Source organism: Zosterops lateralis, assembly GCF_965231275.1.
Source record: "Zosterops lateralis genome assembly, chromosome: 32".
Lineage (NCBI taxonomy): Eukaryota > Metazoa > Chordata > Aves > Passeriformes > Zosteropidae > Zosterops > Zosterops lateralis.
Genome location: NC_139792.1, coordinates 2029660 through 2053539, shown reverse-complemented (window position 1 = coordinate 2053539; position 23880 = coordinate 2029660). Strand labels below are relative to the sequence as shown.

Genomic DNA, 23880 nt, shown 5'->3' with positions numbered 1-23880 from the left:
CATCCCTGCTGGAAGCAGGACAAGCCCTCGGGTGCTGTGTTTCCGCTCTCTCACGCTCCAGGGTCCCCTCTGGAGAGGGGAAGAGGCGGGAGGGGTGGAGGGGTCACACCCACACGTGTGAGCCACGTCCTGGATGCACAGGCACCCTCTAGAATACGTGATGTGGGGCAGGGTCTGGCTGGTGCTGGGGGGGGTCCCAATGGGGCAGGAAGAGGGTGGGAAAGGATCCCAGGCTGCTCCCTAACGTGTTCCAGGGCTCAGCATCACCCCTCCCTTCAGAACCCACCAGGATGGGGACACTGAGGCATGAGAGGCCTGGGTGTCCCAGCACAATGTCCCCAATGTCCCTCTGCCTCCCTCTGCCCCCCAGCACAGCACCCACACGCCTCCAGCCTTTGCCCCCGCTTTTATTAGCAACCCCTCCCCATAGAAAAAGTGCAAGATGAGGTTGGAACAAGCAGTGCCCCCCAACCCCAAGCAGGGTCTGGGGGGTTCTCTGTACCCTAACACTGACAGCAAGGATGGGCCTGCGCCGCCCCCACCCCAGGGACGCAGCACCCAAAGGTGATTACGGGGGAGAAGGGGAGGAGGGAAAGGCAGAGGGTGGGTCTCAGCCTCTCCTTGACCCCCCCCAGTGAACCCCAGCCTGGCAGGAGGGGTGCCCACCCCTCAGTGGTCGCTGAAGCCGGGCATGGGGAAGGCACGAGCGAAGGTCTCGACGCGCTGGCGAAGGTCACCCAGGCGTCGCTGAGTCTCTGGGTCCTTCAGCAGGAAGGTCTTGAAGTCCTGGAGCTTACCTGGGGGTGGGGGCAGCAGGTGAGGAGGGAGGAGCCCCACGGCAGCTCCATCCCTTCCCAGGTTCCTGCAGCAGGGGTTGGTTCCCCTTGTGTGGCACCACAACGGGAGAAGGGCTGAGGGACACCCAGGAAGGGGAAAACATGGGGAGAGAGGCCCCCCAAAGCTCACTGGTTTTGCTCTTGACGTCCAGGGCCAGCGTGATGCCCTCATCAATGAACTCCACCACCTTCTGGAAATCCTCCTCACGGAAGTGGCGGGAGGTCAGCGCGGGGGCACCTGGGGATGGAGCCCATCAGGGACAGGGCCACTGTGGGGGCACCAGCCCCCCAGGGAGCTCCCTGAGTCCCAGCCCCTCATTAGGGCTCCCCAAGTCCTGGTCCCCATGGGGTCCTGCCTCTTTTCCCAGCCAAAACAAGCCCCGAATTCCCACTTGGAGACCTCAGGGAAGGGTGAAACAGAGTGGGGTGAGACCCTGGGGACCCCCACCCCAGGAAAGGACCCTTGCCAGGCCCTGTCCCTCACCGAGGCGCAGTCCCCCCGGTGTCAGCGCGCTCTTGTCCCCTGGACACGTGTTTTTGTTGGCGGTGATGGAGACGAGCTCCAGCACCCGCTCTGCCCGCGCCCCGTCGATGCCCTTGGGCCGCAGGTCCACCAGCACCAGGTGGTTGTCGGTGCCACCTGGGGAACAAAGGAGAGGGGTGAGGATCCCTGAGCACCCCTCTGTCCCCCTTTCCTGCTCTGCAGTGCTGCCTTTGTTCCGCCTCAGCCTCACTCCTCTACTCCCCAATCCCCCTGGGGAACAAAGGAGAGGGGTGAGGATCTCTGAGCACCCTCTGTCCCCCTTTCCTGCTCTGCAGTGCTGCCTTTGTTCTGCCTCACCCCCACACTGTTCCTCTACCCCCCAATCCCCCTGCACACCCCACTGCTGCCCTGAGACTGAGCAGAGCCACTTGTCCCCACCACAGCTCACCCCTCCTTGTCCCCAGAACAGAGCATTACCTGACACCAGGGTGTACCCACGCTGCAGCAGTGCCTGTGCCATGGCCTTGGCGTTCCTCAGCACTTGCTGGCAGTACTCCCGGAAAGCTGGGGAGCTGGCCTGGGAAAAGGGAACATCCCATCAGCACAGGAGGGACAGGGCACTCCCTGCCCCAAGCCTCCCACCTTGGCACAGACCTGTTTGAGGGCCACAGCCACAGCAGCAATGGCGTGGTTGTGGGGTCCCCCTTGCAGGGAGGGGAACACAGAGAAGTTGATCCTGTCCTCCAGGTCATAGAGGATCTCCTTGCCCGTCTTCTTATCCACGGAGCGCACGCCCTTGCGGTAGAAGATCAATCCTGACCTGGTGGCAAGAGACACTGTCACCTCTCCTCCCCAGGGGACAGTGGGACAGATGGGACATGTGTCCCTCCATGCACACAGTCCCCATTCCTGGGGGTCTCACCTGGCGCCACGCAGGGTCTTGTGCGTGGTGCTGGTGACCACATCCGCGTGCTCGAAGGGTGACGGGATCACCTTGGCCGCCACCAGCCCGCTGATGTGGGCCATGTCCGCCAGCAGGTACGCCTTGACCTCCTCGCACACCTGGGGACACACCCGTGGTCACTTGCTGGCCCTAGACCCCCGTCCCCAGGCCCCAGGCCCCTCCCCACGTACCTTCTTGATGCGGGCGTAGTCGATGAGCCGGGCGTAGGCGCTGGTGCCCGCAATGACGAGCCGGGGACGGAAGAGCCGCGCTGTCACCTCCAGCTGGGCGTAGTCGATCAGTCCTGTGGTGGGCTGGGAGGGACAGACAGACAGGTCAGTGAGCCCAGGGACAGACAGATAGGTCAGTCAGTGCAGGGATAGAGAGACAGACAGATTGGTCAGTGAGTCCAGCGACAGACAGGCTGATTGGTCAGTGCAGGGACAGACAGACAGGCAGATTGGTCAGTCAGTCCAGGGATAGACAGACAGATTGGTCAGTCAGTCCAGGGATAGACAGACAGACAGATTGGTCAGCCTAGGGACAGACAGACAGGCAGACAACTCAGTCAGTCAGTCCAGGGTCAGACAGATGGACAGACAGACAGCTCTAACAGCCAGCCCAGGGATGGGCAGACAGACAGACAGACTGGTCAGTCAGACCAGGGACAGACGGACAGATTGGTCAGTCCAGAGACAAGCAGACAGGTCAGTCACCCCACGGTCAGACAGACAGACAGATTGGTAAGTCCAGGGATAGACAGACAGAAAGATGTGTCAGTCCAGGGACAGACAGACAGCTTGGTCAGTCAGTCCAGGATCAGACAGATGGACAGAGAGCCCTGTGGCCAGCTGTGAGGGGCAGATGAACAGTCAAACAGAGCTCATTCAGTCAGCCCAGGGAGAGTGAGACAGAGCTCCATCAGTCAGCCGAGGGAAGACAGACAAAGCTTCAGCAGTCAGTCTGGGGATGGACAGACAGACAGGTCAGTCACCCCCCGAGATGGCTGTGAGAGATGGACAGACAGGAGAGCTTGGTCAGTTAGTCCAGGAATGGACAGCCAGCTTGGTCATCCTGGGAATGGACAAACGGATGGACAGACAGACAGCTGGTGAAGGAACCCCTGTGCCCCTTGCCCTGAGCAGAGCACGCCCACCTGAGCATCTCCCTGGGCACTGGGACACGTTGGGACTCAGAGAGGAGGGAGGGCAGGGGTTTGACAGAGCAGCCTTGGGGACACCTCAGGGCTCACCCCTCACCCACAGACCCTCCCTTCCCCCAGATCCTGCCCCCCAGCTCACATCAAGCTTGTAGGGCATCGACTCGAAGAAGATGGAGGTGGCTGAGATCCTCTTGACGTCGGTCATGTACCCGTGCGTGAGGCTGCAGGAAAGGCAGGGGGTGAGGCCGGGACCCCCGGGGGACAGCGGGCCCCACATCCCCCCCACATCTCCCCACATACTGGCCCCCATCAGGCAGGTCCAGCCCCATCAGGCGGTCGTGGGGCTGCAGCAGGGCCGTGTAGGCAGCGAAGTTGGCCGGGGAGCCCGAGTAGGGCTGGACGTTGACGCCCCAGCGCGCGGGGTCCAGGTCGAACGCTTCCAGCGCCCGCCGCTCGCACAGCAGCTCGATCTGATCCACCACCTCGGCCCCCCCGTAGTACCTGGGGACACAAAGGATGTGATTTGCCTCACGACTGTCTCCAACGATTGAGGACTGGGACCCCAGACTCTGAAAACAGCCCCTGGCCTGGCTGAGGTGGAACGTTTGCCAAGTCTTGGAGGACTGGAATGCATCTCCATGAGAACGGAGTGCAAGAACAATGGGACTGGTCACAGTGGACTGAGCCAAGGCTGCCTGTCCAAACTGGTCTGTCCGTACCAGAGGTGGGGTTTGGAGCTTGTTCCTGAGCATCCAACCTCAACACAGGTGGTTCCCTTTGGCTCTGTGCCCCTTGTTTTGGTTCCCTTTGGCTCTGTCCCCTCGCTTTGGTTCCCTTTGGCTCTGTGCCCCTCGCTTTGGTCCCCGCCTTGACCAACCTATAAAAACTCTGGAGACCCCTACTCACTTTTGTGATCACCCCACTGGAGAAGGTCATGTTCATAGACATCTCTAAGCCTTGAGGACTTGTCCCTCCACGTTGGCAGCTATAATCCCCTTCTCCTCTTTCTCTATCTTTCTTACTATTCTTTATTTCTCTCCCCGCTATTGCATTTGTTGGCACTAAATAAAGGTGCAATTTTTGTTTAAGTAAACTGAGTTCTCCCCCGCTGTGTCTTTTGCACTCCGAGATCCCTAAAATGAACCATCAGGTTCCTCGCTGACCCTGACAACAGGATGGGGTCCCCTCACTGTCCTCCCCCTGCCCAACCCCATGGGAGACTCGGTGCAGAGGGCAGCCCCCACTGGGGAGCACCTCTGGATGTCTCCTGCAGCTGAACCCCAGTGCCCCCCTCCAGCCCACTCCCCACTTTACCTCTTCCCAGGATACCCCTCTGAGTATTTGTTGTTGAGGCAGGAGCCCAGAGCTTCCAGTGCTGCCCGGCTGCAGAAATTCTGCGGAGGGGAAAAGGTGGATGGGAATGGGAAGAGCCAAACCCCCCTAAGCAGGGGGTCTCTCAGGCCTGACCCCAGCCCTGCCCAAGCCCCCCGGCCCCCACCTCAGAGGCGATGAGCTCCAGCCCCCGGCACTGCCGGTCCTTCTCCTTCTGCACCAGGCTCCACATTTCGGGGTCGCTCTCGGCCAGGCTCTCCTGGCCCGTCCACCCGGGGCTGTGTCCGGTGGCGGCGGCGGCGGCAGCGGGACCGTGCTGTCCCCTCTGGCTGCCCGTGCCCACCCGGCCCCCCCATCGCTGCAGGGTCTGCACAGAGAGGGGGGGACAGGCTGTGACCCCTGGAGTGCCCCAAACCCATCCCAGGACCTGCAGGTGACAGTGGCAGGTGCAACATCCCTGTGTGCTGTCTCCAGCCACTGGTGTCACCCCACAAAGTGGGTGCATGGGGACCCCAAGGACCCCACAGGGCTCATGGGGACTCCTCCATGGTCCCCCTAAAGGACATGGGGACCCCCCCCAAGCTCCACACAAGGCACAAGGGGACCCCTCCAAGGTTCCCACAGGGCACAAGGGGAACCCCAAAACACATGGGTACCCCCCAAAGCTCTCCACAGGGCACACGGGGACCCCACAAGCCACATGGGGATTCTCCCAAGGACCCCACAAAGTCCTCACAAGGCACACAGGGACCCCCCCCAAGACACTTGGGGATCCTCCATGGTTCCCCTAAAGCACATGGGGACCCCTCCAAGTTCCACACAAGGCACATGGGGACCCCCAAGACACATGGGTACCCCCCAAAGTTCTCCACAGGGCACACGGGGACCCCACAAGCCACATGGGGATCCTCCCAAGGACCCCACAGGGGACCTGAGGACCCCCTCAAAGTCCTCACAAGGCACACAGGGACCCCCCCAAGTGCCCCCACAAGGCACACAGGGACCCCCCAAGACACTTGGGGATCCCCCCCCCCCAAGCTCAGGTGCACTGCTGGACTCTCACCCATGGGACCCCCCCCTCGTTGTACAGGGTGGCTGCAGGGGGACCCTCTCAGAGCCCCCCCATTGCCCCGTGCACAAGCAGGGGGGTCCCCCAGTGCCCCCCTCACTCCGGTGCCCAGCGCTGGGTGATGTAACCGCCGCCGCCCCATTGCATCACCCGCGGGCACCGGGCAGGGGCCAAGGCCGGTGGCGGTGCCTGTCCCCTGTCCCCTGTCCCCTGTGCCGGAGACTTTGGGACGGACGCAAAGTCCAGGGGGTGGGGTGGGGTGGGGTGGGGGCTGGACCGGGGCGGGGGGGCAATACACCACACCGGGATGGGGGTCCCGGTGCCCAGCCGGGGGCGAGGAGGAGAAGCGGGACGGAATTAGGGGGAGATGGAAGTTGGAGGAGGGGGCGCACAGGGGAGAACGGCGGGGCACCGGGATAAACCCCCTCCCCCTCCTGCCACCGGGACCACCCCCCCGGGGCACCGGGACCTCCCGTGCACCGGGGGTCCCAATGGGTGTCCCCCCGCAGGGTACCGGGACTGTTCCCCCCTGTGAGCACCGGGAGAGACACCAGGGGCCGGAGCGCAGGGCGAGCACCGGAGGATGCGGGAACGGGGGATCCTCACCGGGGGCGTTTACCGGGAACCGGGGATCCCCCCCCCACCCCGGGTACCGGGCCCCTGCCCCAGCCCCGGGGCTCACTCACCCTGCCCAGGCGGAGCGGCCACATCTCGGTCCGCGCTGCACGTGGGTCCCGGCCGGGCCCCGGTCCCGGCCCCGGTCCCGCCTGGCCCCGCCCCCACGCGCGCGCTGCCGGGAGGGCGGGGCCACCGGAGCCGCGGGGGCTGACGGGAAACTGGAGGTCTGACACCTCCCCCGCCCCAGCCCCAACCGGGTCAACCCGATCCGTGCACCCCCATCCTTAATTCTGGGGTGCCCCATCCCTAATGCTGAGGTCCCCTAACCCTGCACCCCTTATCCCTAAACCTGGGATCCCCCATCCCTGCATCCCCCATCCCTAATCGTGGGGTTCCCTCATCCATGAACCCCCCATCCCTAATCCTGGGATCCCCCATCCTTGAACAACCCCCCTCATCCCTAATTCTGGGGTCTCCCATCCCTGCACCCTCCATCCCTAATTCTGGGGTCCCCCTCCCTGAAGACCCCCCCCAACTGTAATCCTGGGGTCCCCTAACCCTGCAACCCCCCTCCCCACCCCCATCCCTGCATCCCCCATCCCTAATCCTGGGGTCCCACATCCCTGCACTCCCCCCATCCCTACACTCCCCCATCCCTAATTCTGGGGTTCCCTAACCCTGCATCCCCTATCCCTAATTCTGGCGTCCCCCGTGGCTGCACCCCCCATCCCTAATCCTGGGATCCCCCAGCCCTGCACCCCACATTCCTAATCCTGGGGTCTCCATAACCCTGCATCCCTAATTCTGGGGTCCTCCATCCCTGCATCCACCCTATCTCTAATTCTGGGGTCCCCTAGCCCTGCACCCTCCCATCTCTAATCCTGGGGTTCCCTAATCCTGCACCCCCCCATTCCTAATCATGAGATCCCCTGTCCTGGCACCCTCCGTTCCCAATCCTGGGGTCCCCCATCCCTGCATCCCCACCATCCCTAATCCTGGAGTACCCTAATCCTGTGTACCCCATCCCTAGTCCTGGGGTCCCCCATCTCTGCAACCCCCTCCCCCCCTCCCCCCCCCATCCCGGCATCCCCCATCTCTAATCCCGATGTCTCCCATCCCTGCATCCCCCATCCCTAATGCTGGGGTCCCCCATTCCTGCACCCCCCATCTCTAATCCTGGGGTCCCCTAACCCTGCACCCCCTATCTGTAATCCTGGGGTCCCCCATCCCTGCATCCCCCATCCCTAATCGTGGGGTTCCCCAACCCTGCATCCCCCCCAGCCCTAATTCTGGGCTCCCCCATCTCTGCAACCCCCTCGCCTCAACCCGGGGTCCCCCATCCCTCCCCTCACGCCTTATCCTAGAGTCCCCATCCCTGCTCAACCCCAAACCGGGGTCTCTCATCCTTGCATCCCCCCATCCCTAATTCCGGGAGCTCCTCCTTCCTGCACCCCCCATTCCTAAACTCGGGGGTCCCGCCTCCTCGCTCTCCCCCCCATCCCCGGTCGGGATCAATACACTTTTTTTTTTTTTTTTTTTTTTTTTTTTTTTTTTTTTTTTTTTTCAGAGGCTTTTCTTTATTTTCCACTTTTTTTTTTTTTTTTCCATTTTAATTTTCTTAAAAAAAAAAAATGAAGAAACCCCTCCCCTAGAGGAGGGGACAGCCCCCCGGGTACCCCCCTCATCGCATCCCTAACCACCCCCTGGAACTTCTTCACGGCGTTGGGTGGAGGGGCTGCACACCTGGGGGGGTCCCCCATGGAGGTGGGGGGGTCCATGGGGGGCACTGGGGGATTAGTGGGTGGGGGGGCTCCAGAATACCGGGTGGGGCCCTTGCACAACTCCAGCACCCTGAACTGCCCCCCCTGTGCCACCTGTGACACCCCAGAGGTGACATCTCACAGGGCACCCCCACACTGCCAGCGACCCCAGCCCCCAGTTGGGAGGGGGGGCTCCGTGTCTGCACCCCCCCAGCTGCAGTGGGGGGGTCTCAGTGAGTGGGGTGGGAGGGGGCCGGGACCCCCAGCACCAGTTGTACCCGATGTGGCGCCGGGTGGGGCGTGATGGAGTTTTCAGTGGGTGAGGAGGGGTCTCAGTGGGTGGGGGTCCAGGATTCCCAGCACAGTCAGTGCTGCAGTGATGGGGTGTCAGTGGGTGGGGGGGCTGGGACCCCCAGGAACAGGTGTACCCCAGGATGGGGTGCTCAGTGATGGGGTCTCAGTAGGTGGAGGGGACCCCCAGGAACAGGTGTACCCCAGGATGGGGTCTCAGTGATGGGGTCTCAGTGGGTGGAGGGGACCCCCAGGAACAGGTGTACCCCAGTGATGGGGTCTCAGTGATGGGGTGTCAGTGGGTGGGGGGGCTGGGACCCCCAGGAACAGGTGTACCCCAGGATGGAGTGCTCAGTGATGGGGTCTCAGTAGGTGGAGGGGACCCCCAGGAACAGGTGTACCCCAGTGATGGGTCTCAGTGGGTGGAGGGGATCCCCAGGAACAGGTGCACCCCAATGATGGGTCTCAGTGGGCCGGGGTCCAGGACTCCCAGCACCGGCTCTACCCCAGTGATGCAGTGATGGGATGTCACTGGGGGGGAACTGGGACCCCCCAGCACCATCTCTACCCCGGTATGGGGTACTCAGTGATGGGGTCTCAGTGGGTGGGTGGGACCCCCAGAACTGGCTGTACCCCATTGTGGTAGTGCAGGGATGCTGCAGGGATGGGATGTCATTTTGGGGGGAAACCTGCAACCCCCAGAGCCAACTGAATCCCAGTGATGGGATGTCATTGGGTGGGGTCCAGGACCCCCAGCACCGGCTGTCCCGCAACCCAGTACAGAGATGCTCCAGTGATGAAGAGGGGACCAGTGTAGGGGTGACAGAGTGACAACGGGGCACTGCAACCCCCCCGTCCCCCACCCTGCTCCGGTGCCGTCAGCCAAAATAAGGATTGTCGTGCTGGAAGTTGTAATCGGGACAGACCTTCTGCACCAGCTTGTAGTCGATGCTGAGGAAGGAGATGAAGATGCAGATGACCTTGAAGGGCTTGGCGCAGAGCCAGGCCGCGTGGCTCTGCGTGTGCTCCGTGAAGCACACCTTGGACGGGTCGTACAGGCACGGCTTGTTCTTCCTCGCCCGGTTCGTCTTCTCGTACTCCACGTGGCAGTTGAGTGCCTTGGCCGGGCGCCCCTCGGGCAGGGTGCTCTGCTGGGGAGGGGGCGGTGGCTGGGGAAGTGATGGGGGGCCTGGCACCAGCACCTCGAAACCCACCGCCTTGGAGGGGGGCACGATGCTGACGGAGACGTTGCCCAGGCTGGAGGAGTTGTGTCGGAAGTAGACGCTGAAGGTGCCGTTGATGTGGTCGACGATCTTCCCCGTCACCAGCAGGCTGAACTTGAGTGTCTTGATGTTGAAGTAGAAGTCGCCCCAGCCAAAAATCTTCTTGGTGCGGCTCGATTTGAGGGTGGGCTTGCGGTGGGCGCGGGGGCTCAGCAGCTCCCCGGCTGTCTGGTTCTTCTGCCAGTCCCAGGGGCTCCGGCCGGTGCCCGCCGGTGTCCCCGCGCCCCGGGGGGGCTCTGCTGGAATCAGCCGCCCGGGGTCGAGCACTGGGGGCTTCAGGGTGCCATAGGGGACATCTTTGAGGAGGCCGGAGGTGCCCATCTCCAGGTAGCCCAAGGTCTTGGCGACGTGGCCGCCAGCACACACCGTCTGGGGGAGAGAGGGCAGAGACTGCACCAGCTGTGCCTGTGCCCTTTCTCATCCTCCTACCTACTCCTCCCTCCTCATCCTCCTGTCTGCACCCTCCTCATCCTCTACCTTCTCGCCCCTCCTCATCCTCATGCCTGCAGCAGCTGGGCCAGGACCACACCAGCCCCTTCCCGAGGTTCCCCCAGTCACTGGGACAGACACCAGTGAGCACAGCCAGATGCCAGCCCTAGCGTGGGACCCCAATTCTGACATGTCCCCTGTCCCTCATCCCCCTGCCCACCCGCCCCCTGTGCCCCCATCCCTCATCCCGCTGCTCCCGGGGTGTCCTCTGTGCCCTCCTGCCCTGCCAGCTGCTCGGGCACGCGAGATGCTGCTCCAGCAGCCCTGGCCTCGTCAATCACTGTCGCCCTGAGCTGGCAGGTGCTTGGCTGCTCTGGCAGTTTCTGCTCTGGATGACCTGGATCCCGGGGGGAACGAGGGAGGGGGAGTGGGGAGGGGGTGGTGAGCAGAGGCACCAGCTGGAGGGGCTGGGGAGAGTGTGGGGGGCTGTGCTCTCATGGGAAGTTGAGGCAGGCCCAGGGAATGGCTCCTGTCATTGCTGGGGGGCTCATCCTGCCATCACTCGCCCTACAGAATGGCTTGATGCCATTTCCTGCTTGGGAATGATCCCCATTGGAATGATTGGGGTCCCAGGAGCACCACCAGAGAGGGGTGAGCCCCCCCATGCCCACTCCTCCATGGCTGAGCAGGTCTCAGTGCAGGGTCTCCCTGCAGAGACGGAGCAGCACCATGGGGAGAGCCCAGCCAGGGACCCCCACATTCCCTGCTGAGCCAGGGGCTCCATCTGATCCACCCCTGGGATCCCCCTGAGCTGTGCCGGGCTGAGCTCCTAAACCTGCTCTGGTTGTGCTGCACCAGAGAGAGGAACCCTGGGCAGGGCAGGCACCTCGCTGTGTCCGTGGGGAAGGGATGTGGGATGTTTCAGCCCATCACAGAGGGCCAGGGTGTGCAGAGCAGAGCTGCAGCTCAGCACCCATCCCTGCAGCCCCAGCCCGGCCAGCCCCGCGCTCCCCCCGGCTCTTCCCGAGCTCAGCCGCTGCCTTCGCCCTTATCTATATTTCAACGCAGCTTCAAAGCCGGGCGCCTTCGCCAGCCAGAGAGGGGGGGTAGGACCGGGATGGCGAGATAACGAGGGGAGAGGGAGAGAGGGGCACCCCCCCAGCTGAGAGAGATGCGTTTTTTGGGAGAGGAGTGGTGTCTGCTTCCCAACTCTGCTCCCTCAGGCCTGGGATGTCTCACACCCCACTGTGGGGAAACTGAGGGGCACCAGTGACCCCTCAGCTGCTGGGAGCCCCCCAAATCCTTCTGCAGCCACAGTGTTCCACAAGGAACACACACAGCAGCTCATCCTGCTGAGCCCCCACCACCGGGAAGCATTTCTGGAGGTTTCTGAGCTCTGCGCTGGGTTTTCATCTCAGCCAGGGCTGGGAGCCAAGGCCGGTCCCCAGCAGTGCCGCAGGTGCCTGCGCCCTCCTCCCCTGCCTCAGTTTCCCTTTCCAATCCCCCCCTGGCCGTGATGCCGTGCAGGGATAAGGGGGGTATGATGTGCTTGGATTGGAGCAGGCTGTGATGAGGTGGCAGCGCAGGAGGGACAGGGAAGGGACAGGGATGGGGAGGGGACGCAGTGGGAGCAGATGGGGACAGACACCGCTGAGCCACCAAGGGCTGCAGATCCCCAGGCCAGGCTGGTGCGGGATAGAGCCAAAGCTGAGGGACCCAGGCCGGCCCCGGACAGAGCAAACATCCCCCATCCCTGCCGGAATACAAGTTCCCCAACCCCTGCGGGCGGGAGGCCAGATTGGCAGCCCCCCAACCCCTCCAGTCCCTCGGCAGGAGCTGCTGGGGGAGCGGGGGATGAAAGAGAATTGCAGAGCAGGGCGATGCAGCCAGGGCGATCGATTGCGGCACCGGGGGGGCTCGGGGGGCTGGACCCTCGCTGCCCACAGCCCCCGCCGAGCCCAGGCCGGCCGGGGGGCTCGGGATAGGGATGAGCAGGGCCAGGGACGCTCCAGCCACGCCAGCGCCGAGGGGAGCCAAGGTCACCCCCCAGCGCTGTCGGCATTCAGGGCAGGTCCCGTACACACCTCGCGTTAAATATTAATGCTCCTGCTGGGCCGTCGGGGTGCAGCCGCACGCACGTGCCCCTGAACCTCCTGGACGTGCTTTGTGGGTTGCACGGGGGGTCCCAGTGCCGGCCCCCTCCCACCCTGTTCTCACCAGGACCTGTGGCCGGTGCCAGGCATGCACAGGTTACCTGAGATGGTTGTTTTTCACTGTCACATCCCTGCTGCTCCCCTCCTCATCCACCTGCCTCTGCTCCTCCTCATCCTCATCATGATCCCCACAGCATCATTCCATGGTTTAGCTGCTCTCAAGCCCCTCTGCACCCCTCTGTACCCACAGTGTGGGGCTGCTGTGTGTCTGCAGGCACCGTGTGAGCACAGGGAGCCAGGAGAGGATGCGGGAAGGGCTGGAGGCAGCTGCAGAGGGACCGGGAAGGCTCTCGGTGCCGGCATCAATTTGGTTTGTCAGGCCCGGCAGTGATGGCCACTCACATCCCATTTGCTGTTGGGGCCAAGCGCCGTCAGCTGCTCCCCCGAGACCCTCGGTCACCTTGGTGGAGGGGAGTGGAGCAGCAGGGAGGGGGGGGACAGGGGGCCTGGCAGCCCTGGTGTGGGTTGGGATGAGCTCCAGCACCCCGAGAACAGGGCTGGGAATGAAGGGGTACAGGCTGAAGGCAGAATAACCCACCTGCACTGAGGGGGAGCAGAGCACCACAACAGCCCCCAACAAAGGCCTCATCTCCATCACCAGCCTGTCCCTGTTCCAGGCTTGTCCACATCTTTACTGCCAACCTGTCTCCATTCCTACAGCCTGTCCCTGTCCCTGTGGCCAGTCTATCTCCATGCCCACCATCATCAGCCTGTTCCTGTCCTTAGCACCACCTTGTCCCCATTAATACCACCACCCTGTCCCTGTCCCTACCACCATTCTGTCCCCACCACCATCCCGTCCCCATTAATACCACCACCCTCTCCCCATCTCTACTGCCAACTGCCTCTCTACTGCCAACCTGTTTCCATTCCTACAGCCAGCCTGTCCCTGTCCCCATGGCCAGTCTGTCTCCATGCCCAGCATCAGCCTATTCCTTTCCTTACCATCACCCTGTTTTCATTAATACCACCACCCTGTCCCTGTCCCTGTCCCTGTCCCTGTCCCTGTCCCTGTCCCTACCTCCAGCCTGTCCCTGTCCCTGTCCCTGTCCCTGTCCCTGTCCCTGTCCCTGTCCCTCTCCCTCTCCCTCTCCCTCTCCCTGTCCCTGTCCCTGTCCCTGTCCCTGTCCCTGTCCCTCTCCCTCTCCCTGTCCCTGTCCCTGTCCCTGTCCCTGTCCCTGTCCCTCTCCCTCTCCCTGTCCCTCTCCCTGTCCCTGTCCCTGTCCCTGTCCCTGTCCCTACCTCCAGCCTGTTCCCATCCCCATCCCCTGTCCCTCTCCTCCTCCCCATCCTGTCCCCACCCCTTGGTGGGCTCCACCAGCAGCACAGACCCCGCTCCACCGCTCGGGGGTCTCCTGCTCTCCCCACGGTGCTCAGGGGTCAACCCATCCTCTCCCCTGTCACCCCGCCGCCTTCGTTAGCGCGAGGAGATTAATTGGAGGTGGTGAGCGACAATCCCCGCGGGCCCGCTCCCCCCGGCACGCACAGCCCGGGGCGCCGTGGCATTTCCAAAGGTTAGCAGCAAACAAGGTGCCTCTGACAGCTCCCATTTATCTCCCGGCGCCGCGCGGGTGCTAATGCGGTGCCGAGGGGCTGCGGGAGGGACCCGGCGTGCCCAGGCGTGTCTGAGCAGCTGCGAGTGGGCGAGGGAGCACCGAGAGCTGTTCCCGAGTCTCCGGGTGAGCGTGTGCACCCATGGGTGCCGCAGGTGCGCGTCTGGGCCACCTGTGTGATGGAGTAATGCAAGGGATGCCAGTGGGTGCTTTCAGGCACTGCTGTGCATTCAGCTGGGTGTGCACAGACACCTCCACGTGTCCTGCGTGGCCCTGCGAGCACGTCTGTGAGTGCACATGCACCGTGACACACACACACGGTGACACACACATGGTGACACGCACACGCATGGAGCGGGGTGCTTGGTGTGGCTGCACGTCCCGGGTGGTGACGCGTTCCCGTGGTCCCCGTGGTCCCCGTGCTGCCGCCCCCGTCCCCACCGCCATCCTGTCCTCATCTCTGCCATGTGAGCTCGCCCCCATCCCCCTGCCAGCGTGTCCCCATCAACACCGTCAGTCTGCACCCATCAACACAGCCAGTCTGCCCCCATCCCTATACTCAGCCAGTCCCCATCCCCACTGCAAGCCTGTCCCATCAACACAGCCAGTCTGCCCCCATCCCCATACCCAGCATGTCCCCATCCCCACTGCAAGCCTGCCCCCATCCCCTCTGCCAGCGTGTCCCCATCAACACCATCAGTCTGCTTCCATCCCCACACCCAGCCTGTCCCCATCAACACAGCCGGCCTATCCCCATCCCTACACCCAGCGTGTCCCCATTCCTACACCCAGTCTGCACCCATCAACACAGCCAGTCTGCCCCCATCCCTATACCCAGCCTGTCCCCGTCCCCACTGCCAGCCTGTCCCCATCAACACACCCAGTCTGTCCCCATCAACACAGCCACTCTGCCCCCATCCCTACACCCAGCTTGTCCCCGTCCCCACACCCAGCCTGTCCCCATCCTCACTGCAAGCCTGTCCCATCCCCACTGCAAGTCTGTCCCCATCCCCACTGCAAGTCTGTCCCCATCCCCACTGCAAGCCTGTCCCCATCTCTACACCCAGCCTGTCCCCATCAACACAGCCACTCTGCCCCCATCCCTACATCCAGCCCATCCCTATCCCTACACACCCAGCCTGTCCCCATCCCCACTGCAAGCCTGTCCCCATCCCTACACCCAGTCTGTCCCCATCCCTACACCCAGCCTGTCCCCATCAATACCATCAGTCTGTCTCCATCAACGCTGTCAGTCTGTCCCCATCCCTACACCCAGCTTGTCCCTGTCCCCACTGCCAGTCTGTCCCCATCAACACACCCAGCGTGTCCCCATCAACACAGCCAGTCTGCCCCCATCCCCACTGCAAGCCTGTCCCCATCCCTACACCCAGCCTGTCCCCATCCCTACCCCCAGCCTGTTCCCATCAACACCATCAGTCTGTCCCCATCCCTACACCCAGCCTATCCCCATCCCCACACCCAGGCTTTCCCCATCCCCACTGCAAGCCTGTCCCTATCAACGCCACCAGTTTTTCCCCATCCCTACATCCAACCTGTCCCCATCACTACCAACAACTTGTCCCCATCCCCACCGCCAGGCTGACCCTGTCCCTACTGTCAGCCTGTCCCCATTCCTACCATCAGCCTGTCCCAATCCCTATCCCCTCCCTGTCCCCATCCCAGTGCCAGCTTGTTCCTATCCCCACCCTTCCAACCCAGCTGTCCCCATCCCTACCAGGCAGGGGCAGGGTATGGCCTTGCTGCTGCCACACCGAGCTGCAAGTGACCATCCTGGGGAGCACCTGGTGCCAGGGCAAAGGACTGATGTGCTGCTGGGCACCCCTGGGCTGGCACTGGGGCACTGGGGAGGTGACACCTGGTCCCTCTCAGTCGAGGATTCTGGCAAAAGGACAGGTGACACACAGGGACACACCCATGCATGGCCACCCTGCCCAATCAGGGATTGGGCACCCCCAACATTGGCCAGGCACCCCCAACACTGGGATGGGCACCCCCAACACCAGGATGGGCAACCCCAACACTGGGAAGGGGTACCCCAACATTGGGATAGGCACTCTCACCATTGGCCAAGCACCCCCAGCACAGGGATGGGCACCCCCAACATTGACCAGGCATCCCCAGTACTGGGATGAGCACCCCCAACACCAGGATGGGTAATCCCAACACCGGGAAGGGCATCCCAGCATTGGGATGGGCACCCCCAACACTGGGAAGGGGTACCCCAACATTGGGATGGGCACTCCCACCATTGGCCAAGCACCCTCAGCACTGGAATGGGCACTCCCAGGTCCAGGATGGGCAACCCCCACACCAGGATGGGCAACCCCAACACCAGGAAGGGGTACCCCAATATTGAGATGGGCACTCCCACCATTGGCCAAGCAACCCCAGCATTGGGATGGGCACCCCCAGCATTGGGATGAGCACCCCCAACACCAGGATGAGCACCCCCAACAATGAGAAGGGGTACCCCAACATTGAGATGGGCATTCCCACCATTGGCCAAGCACCTCCAGCACTGGGATGGGCACCCCCAGCATTGGGATGAGCACCCCCAACACCAGGATGGGCACCCCCAACACTGAGAAGGGGTACCCCAACATTGAGATGGGCACCCCCACCATTGGCCAAGCACCCCCAGCATTGGGGTAGGCACCCCCAACACCAGGATGGGCACCCCCAACACTGGAAAGGGGTACCCCAACATTGGGATGGGCACTCCCACCATTGGCCAAGCACCCCCAGCACTGAGATGGGCACCCCTAGCATTGGGATGAGAACCCCCAACATTGGGATGGGCACTCCCACCATTGGCCAGGCACCCCCAGCACTGGGAAGGGCACCCCAACACTGGAATGGACATCCCCAGCATCAGGACAGGTGAACCTGACACCAACACCTCCTCAGCCAGAGGAGAGCCTGGATGAGCTCACCAAAGCTAAATCTACCAAATCCACTAAATCCAACCAAATCCACCAAAAAACCCACCAAAGCCATTTTCAGGTCCTTGCAGCTCATGGTCCTGCCAGGTCCCACTCCTGGTGACATTGATGTGCCACCTCGAGGGCTGGTGTCACCTCCAGCAGAACCGTGACCTGCACAGGACCGGGGGGATTGGTTTTGGATCAGCTGTGCCTTCACCCCCCGCAAACAGACACCTCGCTCCTCGCTGACAGAAAAAAAAAAAAATATATGCAAATGCTGCAGCTTTATTAACGCGCTCGGCACGCGCTGGCTAATAAATATTTCATAGCCCGAGTAGGACTTTTTTTCTCCCTCCTCCTTCTTTCTTTCGTTTTGGTTCCTTTTCCCTGTCACTCGTTTCCTGCCTTTTCTTTCCTCAGCCGTTGTTTTATTTATTTATTACTTTTAAGGGCTTCACGGTGAGGCAGGAGCTGGGAGGTGGCTGGGGGGGAGCCGGGAAAAATGTACATCCCCAGCCTCTCCCCCCACGGGTGAAAAAGGAAAGTGCTGTTAAGAGCAAAGGAAAAAATATAATAGAAGGGAGGAGACGGCAGCAGGCAAAGGATTCGGGGCTTGTGTGACTCATTGGGCTGGAGGAGAAAAGGGAATGAATGGGAAAACAGGAGATAAACGGAGCGGGAGGGGGTGCGGGAGGGTGGGCAGCAGCCAGCAGAGAGGGGACATGGGGGTGGCAGGGGACAGGGACATGTGGCTCTTGGGCACCTGTCACCCAGCACCTCCCTGAGGTGACCAACAGGCCTGGAACCCCCTGGGCTGACTTCGGAGGGACCCAGCTCCTTGTGGGAGTCACTGGGGTGGGGGCTCCTCCTGGACACCCCCAGTCACACTGTGCAGGACGTGGGGACAAGGAAGTTCAGCCAGCAGGGACAGGTCCCAGGTCACTCCCACACTTCCAGTGCCAGGGATACCCCCCCAGGACACTCCCCCACCTCAGCCCTGCCTCAGTTTCCCCCCAGCAGAACAGCCTCTGGGGTTCCTTCTACCTCTCTTCCAGCTCTTTAGCAAGCGAGGCCAGAGAGGCAGCAGCTTCCCTTGAGTCCCCCCAAAATAGGGGGACCCCAGGCCCTCAGCAATGCAGCCCCCACCTCCTGCCCGGCTGCTCCCCCCCAACCCCTCGCCTCACCATTTCACTTTATTATTGCAATAAATGTAGCTATAAAAGTGGCAGGTATTGGCGCGCGCAGAGATCGCTGCTCCTGAGCTATGGAAATGTAATTTCGAGTGTGCCCGGGAAATTTTATAAGATCGTATCAGGCGGGATCATAAATCCCATTCCCAGCCACCCCCCTGGATGAGACGGGGCCGGTGCGAAGGTCACCAGAGAGGGGGTGAATACCGGGTTGTCCCCTCGGTGAGACCCCACCCCTGTGGCCCCCACACTGCACATCTCCCCCTGATATTCCCAGCACCAGCTGGAATCTCTTCCCCCCAGAAATTGAGGGACAGCAGCAAAGACATGGTTAACCCCCACACCCTCCAGCAGTGGAGTTTGAAACCCTCCAAGAGACCCCCAGGAGTGTTGAGGACCCTCAAGGGCATCACTGGGAGCTCAGCTCCTCTGGGGTCACACAGACCATGACCCACAGCTGGTGGGCAGTGGCTCCCACCAGGAGCAGGGGACAGGGTGTCCCTGCAGCCCAGTGTCCCCTGGGACCCTCCTTGTGCCTCCCAGGGCTGGTTCAGCTCCTTTTTTCCCCCATCACCCAGCCCAGGCTCCGGCCTCTCGCAGGCGCCAGGTGAAGCATCGCTCTGTGCAATGTACCCTGAGGCTGCCCCTGTGCCCGAGGGGACAATGAGAGGGTCTCCCCCACTGTGACACCAACCCAGCAGCGGGGACGGTCACACGGGGGTCACACGGGATCTGTGCCCAGCGGGGTGCGGTGGGAATTGATTTGGGATTGATTCCCGTCCCTGCTCTGTTCCTCCACAATGACTTTCCTTTTGCAACAGGGAAAAAAAAAAAAAAAAAAAAAAAAAAAAAAAAAAAAAAAAAAAAAAAAGCAAGCGGGGGGGTTGAAGGGAGAGGAGGGAGGGGGGTGCACGGGCATGGGGACGTGATTATTCCTTCAGCAGCAATCCAAGCGGCGGGAGAGGAAGCTTCATCTTTCCTGGGCCATTTACCTCCAGCGCCAGAGCGCGAAGGCTGAGCCAGGCACCGCGGCGAGGCTGGAGCTCGGCCAGGCCAGGGATTTGGGGCTGGGGGGGGCTCCAGCTGCGGGGTCTCAGCGCGGCCTCACCCCACCTTTGGGCCACCGGCTGCGGGGACCGTGGGTCCCTGAGAGGAGGAGCTGTGGATGCAGAAAGAGCGGGCAAAGTCATTAATCCGGGAGTGTTAATTGGCAAGGGTGTGATTAGCGGTGGGGGCTCAGCTGGGGGCTGCTGTCGCAGGGGGGAGCGCCCGCCTTGCCCCCCATCCCTGCCCGGCCACCTCTGCCAGTCCCCAGCAGAAAACTGGCAATTAAAAACAGGAGTGAGGGGAAAAAAAGCAATAAAACCGGACCCGGCTTGGAGCCAGAACGGCACCGGGAAGAGCAAGGGTGGGTGGGTCTGGCTGGGGGGCACCCCTGGGTGCTCCCCCCGCTCCCCAGCCACTGCTCCCTCTCCTCGGCGAGGCTGCGCCAGCCACGCTCCAGGCTCCAGCCTTATTGAATCTCCCAGCTTAGGGTGCAAAGGGCACCAGAGGGAAGAGTTATTAAAAAAAGGGAAATGAGTCGCTTGGAAACCTTCTTTCGGAATAACAGTGTGTGTTTGTTTGGCGATAGATTAGCTCAGCCATGCTGAGCACACAGCACCCGCCGCAACGGAGGGGAGGCTCAGGGAGCCGCAGGAACGGCACCGGGGGATGCACAGAGCCCATCCCGGCCCCGCGGGGAGAGCAGGAGACCCCCGAGCGGTGGAGCGGGGTCTGTGCTGCTGGCGGAGCCCACCAAGGGGTGCGGGCAGGGTGGGGAAGGGGAGAGGGACAGGGGATGGGGATGGGAACAGGCTGGAGGTGGGGACAGGGACAGGGACAGGGACAGGGACAGGGTGATACTGGGCATGGAGACAGACTGACCATGGGGACAGGAACAGGCTGGCTGTAGGAATGGAGACAGGTTGGCAATAGAGAGGCAGTTGGCAGTAGAGATGGGGACAGGGTGGTGGTATTAATGGGGACAGCATGGTGGTGGGGACAGGATGGTGGTAGGGACCGGGACCCTCGGCCAGATAGGGCTGCAGGGCAGCACCACCACCCAATCGCCATATCCTCTCCTCTGGCCCCAAATAATGCACACCTCCAAGCCAAGAACCGGGTAAATTCCCCCTAAAAATGGGAGGTGGGGATTGGGGTGTCCTTGCACGGAAAGGGCTGGCAGCATATGCTAAGAGCAGAGCCATCTGTCAGCCAGCAGCCCAGGAGACAGCCCAGGGTGACAGCGAGGCAAAGAAAGGGACAAAGTGGATGAGTTTGGCATCCCGGGCCACCATGGCCACCGGCAGAGCAAGGCAGGATTCTCCTGCAAAGGGTTAATCCGAGAAGGAAAACCTGCCAGCAACACTCAAGTGCTTCACAGACAGCGCTGGCTCACTCGCCAGTGCCAGAAAGGAGGGAAACCGAGGCACAAGGGGTGTGTGGAGGGCACAGCCTGGCAAAAGCAGCAGGATGGAGGAGGATGAGGGAAGACACCGTTGTCCCTGTCCTGGTCCTGCTGTGGCACTCAGCCATCCCATCGTGGCTTCATCCCGGTGTTCCTGCCTGTTCCAGCCTGTTCAATCCAGGGCCAGCATCACCCATCCCCTCCACTGCTGAATCTCGCTCTGGGCTGGGTGGGGCTCACCCCATCACCAGGGCATGGGGCACCCAGGGCCAAGGTGGCATTTGTCTCTCCAGAACCCTGGGGGATGCAGGTAGAATCACCCTTCCTCCATCCAAAGCCAGCTGTGCCCAGCTGAGGGTCTTGGGTGTGCCTGGAGGACTGGCTGGGACCCTCAGCACAGGGGAGCCAGGCCAGCCCCACCTGGGGGACCCCCAAGATTTAATGCTCAATGAACAGAAAATAATAGGATGCATAAAAATAATGCAGGAGCCTGGGAAAGGCTGGGGAGGAGGGGGGTGTCACTTGCAATCAGAGGTGGGCTCGTCCCCCTGCCTGTTCCAGCACTGCCAGCGCAGCAAAGGCCGGGAAGCTGCAGCCATGGAGGGTGGGGAGTTGAGGAGGGTTTTTCTGCAGCCCCACAGTGGGAACAGGAACCTGCTGGGCTGGGAGAGTTTGTCCATCCCAGTCGGGGTTGATCCCAACACTCCAGTGTCACCCAGCAGGCACTGCCAGCACGGGGGGTGACACCCCGGGGGTCCCACACGCTGGGGGTCTCACATTTCTGCACAGGGACAAGGCTGTCACTGCTGCCCTGGGGGCACCACCTCCTTCCTCTCCCAGTGCTCCCAGCACAGTCCTGGTGGGAGGCAGCACTGGGAGCCCCAGCCCAAGGTGCCCACTGGAGCTGGGGGGAAGCCAGTAGGACCCCCCCACCCACCCAGCTGCGTCCTGATCCCCAAAAGAGACGGGGAAAGTTTCTCCCCAACAGGCCCAAAGAGCAGAAGGGCAGGAATGGCTCCGTTACCTTTCCCTGGCACCCGGTGGGACCATGACTGGGCAGACCCCGGCCCTTGTCTGAGCCAGGGGTGGGGGGAGATTCCTGGACCCCCATCACAGAGGGCTCAGAGCATCTCCTGGGCTTATCCCTGTGCAGGAGGCTCCTCCACCCTCACACCCACCCCTTGCCCCAGGCCATGCCCGTGCCCCCCCAGCTTTGAGCCCCCCCCTCAGCACCGCCGCCTGCGTGGGCAGGGGTGGGGGGGGCCAGGGCAGCGCCCTGCTCCGGGTTTCATCAAAACAAACCCATTTGTCTTGAAGCAGCTCCAGCACCGACAGATGCTCTGCAATGGATGGACACGGGGAGGGGGGGGTCAGGCCGAGCCACCCCCACAGGCGGGCACACATCTCCCCCTCCCCACGCAGCGTGCCAGGGAGAGACAAGTTACAGGAGCCTTTGCCTTGGGGGGGTCGGGTGGTGCAGGGCTGGGGGGGGGTTTGGTGTGGGGGGTCCCTGATGTGCATCCAATTCCCGAGAGGGAATTGACTCGTTTGATTTTATTCATGAAACACAGAAAGTAAAAATGGAGTGTCAGGAAATCAGATCTGCTGGGTGATGAGCCCGGCCCCCCCGGCTGGGCTGGGCTGGGCTGGGGGGGGGGCTCCATCCCCCCCATCCCTCCTGACCACCACTGGCGTCGGATGGATCTGGAGACCCCCGAGGGGCTCCGAGAGGAGGTGGCGGAGGGGGGACACGCGGGGGTGAGTGGCCTTGGGAAGCTTGAAGTATCTGGGACTGGGGGACATTGTGGGGGGGGGGTCTGCAGGCGGGGGGGTCTCTGCGGCTGCAGCCGCTCCCCAGCTCCCACAGACAGGAAAAGGGGGGCCAGGCAAAGCCCCCTCCACCCCCCAGGCTTGTCCCCATGGCTGGGGGGCACTGGGTGAGATGGGAATGGGGCAGGTGGGAGAGAAGCCCCCCGTGCAGAGGCTGAGGCCGAGCAGGGTCGGGACAGGAATGAGGCGTCTCCTCTGCAGGTGGTTTTGGGGTTCACGCCCTTGGCAGAACCAGAGAACTGCTGAGCCCCCCCCTAGTCCTGCTTGCCCCCCCCGCCACCACCTCGCTCCCCGAGTCCCGCTGCTCCCTCCTGCCCAGGTGTGCTGCAGGTGCGGGACAAGGGCTCCCCCGACCCCCCTGCGGATCCCACCCACGCGTGGCCGCCCCTCGCTCACGCTCGGCTCCGTCTCTCTGTCCCCCCCTCCCCACCCCGCACCTGCCAGACGGCGCCTCCCGCGCTCTGCAACCGGCGGGGGGGGGGAAACTGGAGGGGCTTCACCGGCAGCGGGACCCCCCGAGACTCCCCCCGACACCACAACTCCGGGACAGCCCCGCGACCCTCCAACTTGGGGGGCTGAGGGGGGGTAGGACCCCCCATATACAACCCCTGTCACCCCCCCCTCCCCATACAACTCTCCATTCACCCCTGTACGACCCCCCCTTTCCACCCCAGGGTCGCGCTTGACCCCCCCAAATCATCTTCTTTCCATGACTGCCACAGCCCCCCCGAACCCCCACAATGCACGACCCCCGTCAGGACCCCACACCCCCTCCAGGATTTATCCTACGCCCCCAATAACTGCACGACCCCCCCTCCTGGCTCTGCCCCCCGCCCCCAGCCCCGGTAATCGCCCCCCAGCCCGGTACCCCCGCACTCCCCGCGGTGGCGGAGGCGGAGGCGGCTCAGCCCGGCCCGGGGGTCCCGGTAACCGCGTACCTGCAGCAGCAGCAGCCCGGGCCCGAGCAGGGGCAGGCGGCGGCGGCGGAGCATCGCGGGGCTCCGGGAGCGGCGGCGGCGGCGGCGGCGGTGAGGGGCGGCGGGAAGAAAGTTGGAGACTTGCGGGGCCGGGCGGCGCCTCGGCGGCCCCGCCAATCCCGGCCGGCGGGGGGGGAAACCGGGGAGGGGGCGGCTCCGGGGGGCGCCAGGACCCCTCACCGGCCCCGCGCGGTGACAGAGCGGGGAGAGGGATGAGGGGAGAGCTGCACGCCTCGGGGTGACTCTGAGCTTGATCCCCCTGTCCCCCCGCATCTCGGGGTGACTCCTGGTCCTGCTCTCCGCCCGCCTCCTTCAGCATGCCGGGGTGTCCCCGATCCTGCCCCCCCTGTCTTCTCCATCAGCCCGAGGTGTCCCTCTGGTCCTACCCCCCCCCCCCCCCAACTTCCCTCCCACCCCGGGGTGTCCCCAGCTGTTCTCCCCTTCTTCTCCATCACCCCGGGGTGGCCCCGATCCTGCACCCCCCTTCTCCTCCATCAGCCCGAGGTGTCTCTCTGG

The 23880-nt window shown here is 63.0% G+C and overlaps 2 protein-coding genes across 2 annotated transcripts; both read right to left on the bottom strand.

Moving 5' to 3' along the window:
• Nucleotides 1-18: 18 nt before the first annotated feature.
• Nucleotides 19-6580, bottom strand: SHMT2 (serine hydroxymethyltransferase 2). The gene is made up of 12 exons (XM_083880926.1): nucleotides 6513-6580; nucleotides 4924-5124; nucleotides 4740-4819; nucleotides 3726-3926; nucleotides 3565-3646; nucleotides 2455-2577; nucleotides 2243-2382; nucleotides 1975-2140; nucleotides 1798-1897; nucleotides 1321-1476; nucleotides 967-1074; nucleotides 19-797 (listed from the first exon to the last, which is right to left on the bottom strand). Exons 1-12 carry the CDS (start codon nucleotides 6534-6536, stop codon nucleotides 670-672), a joined length of 1509 nt encoding a protein of 502 aa, XP_083737052.1. The 5' UTR covers nucleotides 6537-6580; the 3' UTR covers nucleotides 19-669.
• Nucleotides 6581-9373: 2793 nt separating this feature from the next.
• NXPH4 (neurexophilin 4) lies at nucleotides 9374-23379 on the bottom strand (the record flags this gene model as incomplete). Its single annotated transcript, XM_083880995.1, has 2 exons — nucleotides 9374-10147; nucleotides 23326-23379. 2 exons carry the CDS (start codon nucleotides 23377-23379, stop codon nucleotides 9374-9376), a joined length of 828 nt encoding a protein of 275 aa, XP_083737121.1.
• Between the last annotated feature and the right edge of the window lie 501 nt (nucleotides 23380-23880).

Excerpts from the sequence above, each read along its gene's own strand:
- SHMT2 (XM_083880926.1), bottom strand. The coding sequence starts at position 6,536 with ATGTGGCCGCTCCGCCTGGGCAGG. Across the intron at positions 2,141-2,242 it reads AAGACCCTGCGTGGCGCCAG|GTCAGGATTGATCTTCTACC; the intron begins GTGAGACCCCCA and ends TCTTGCCACCAG. Across the intron at positions 1,477-1,797 it reads TGGGTACACCCTGGTGTCAG|GTGGCACCGACAACCACCTG; the intron begins GTAATGCTCTGT and ends TTTGTTCCCCAG.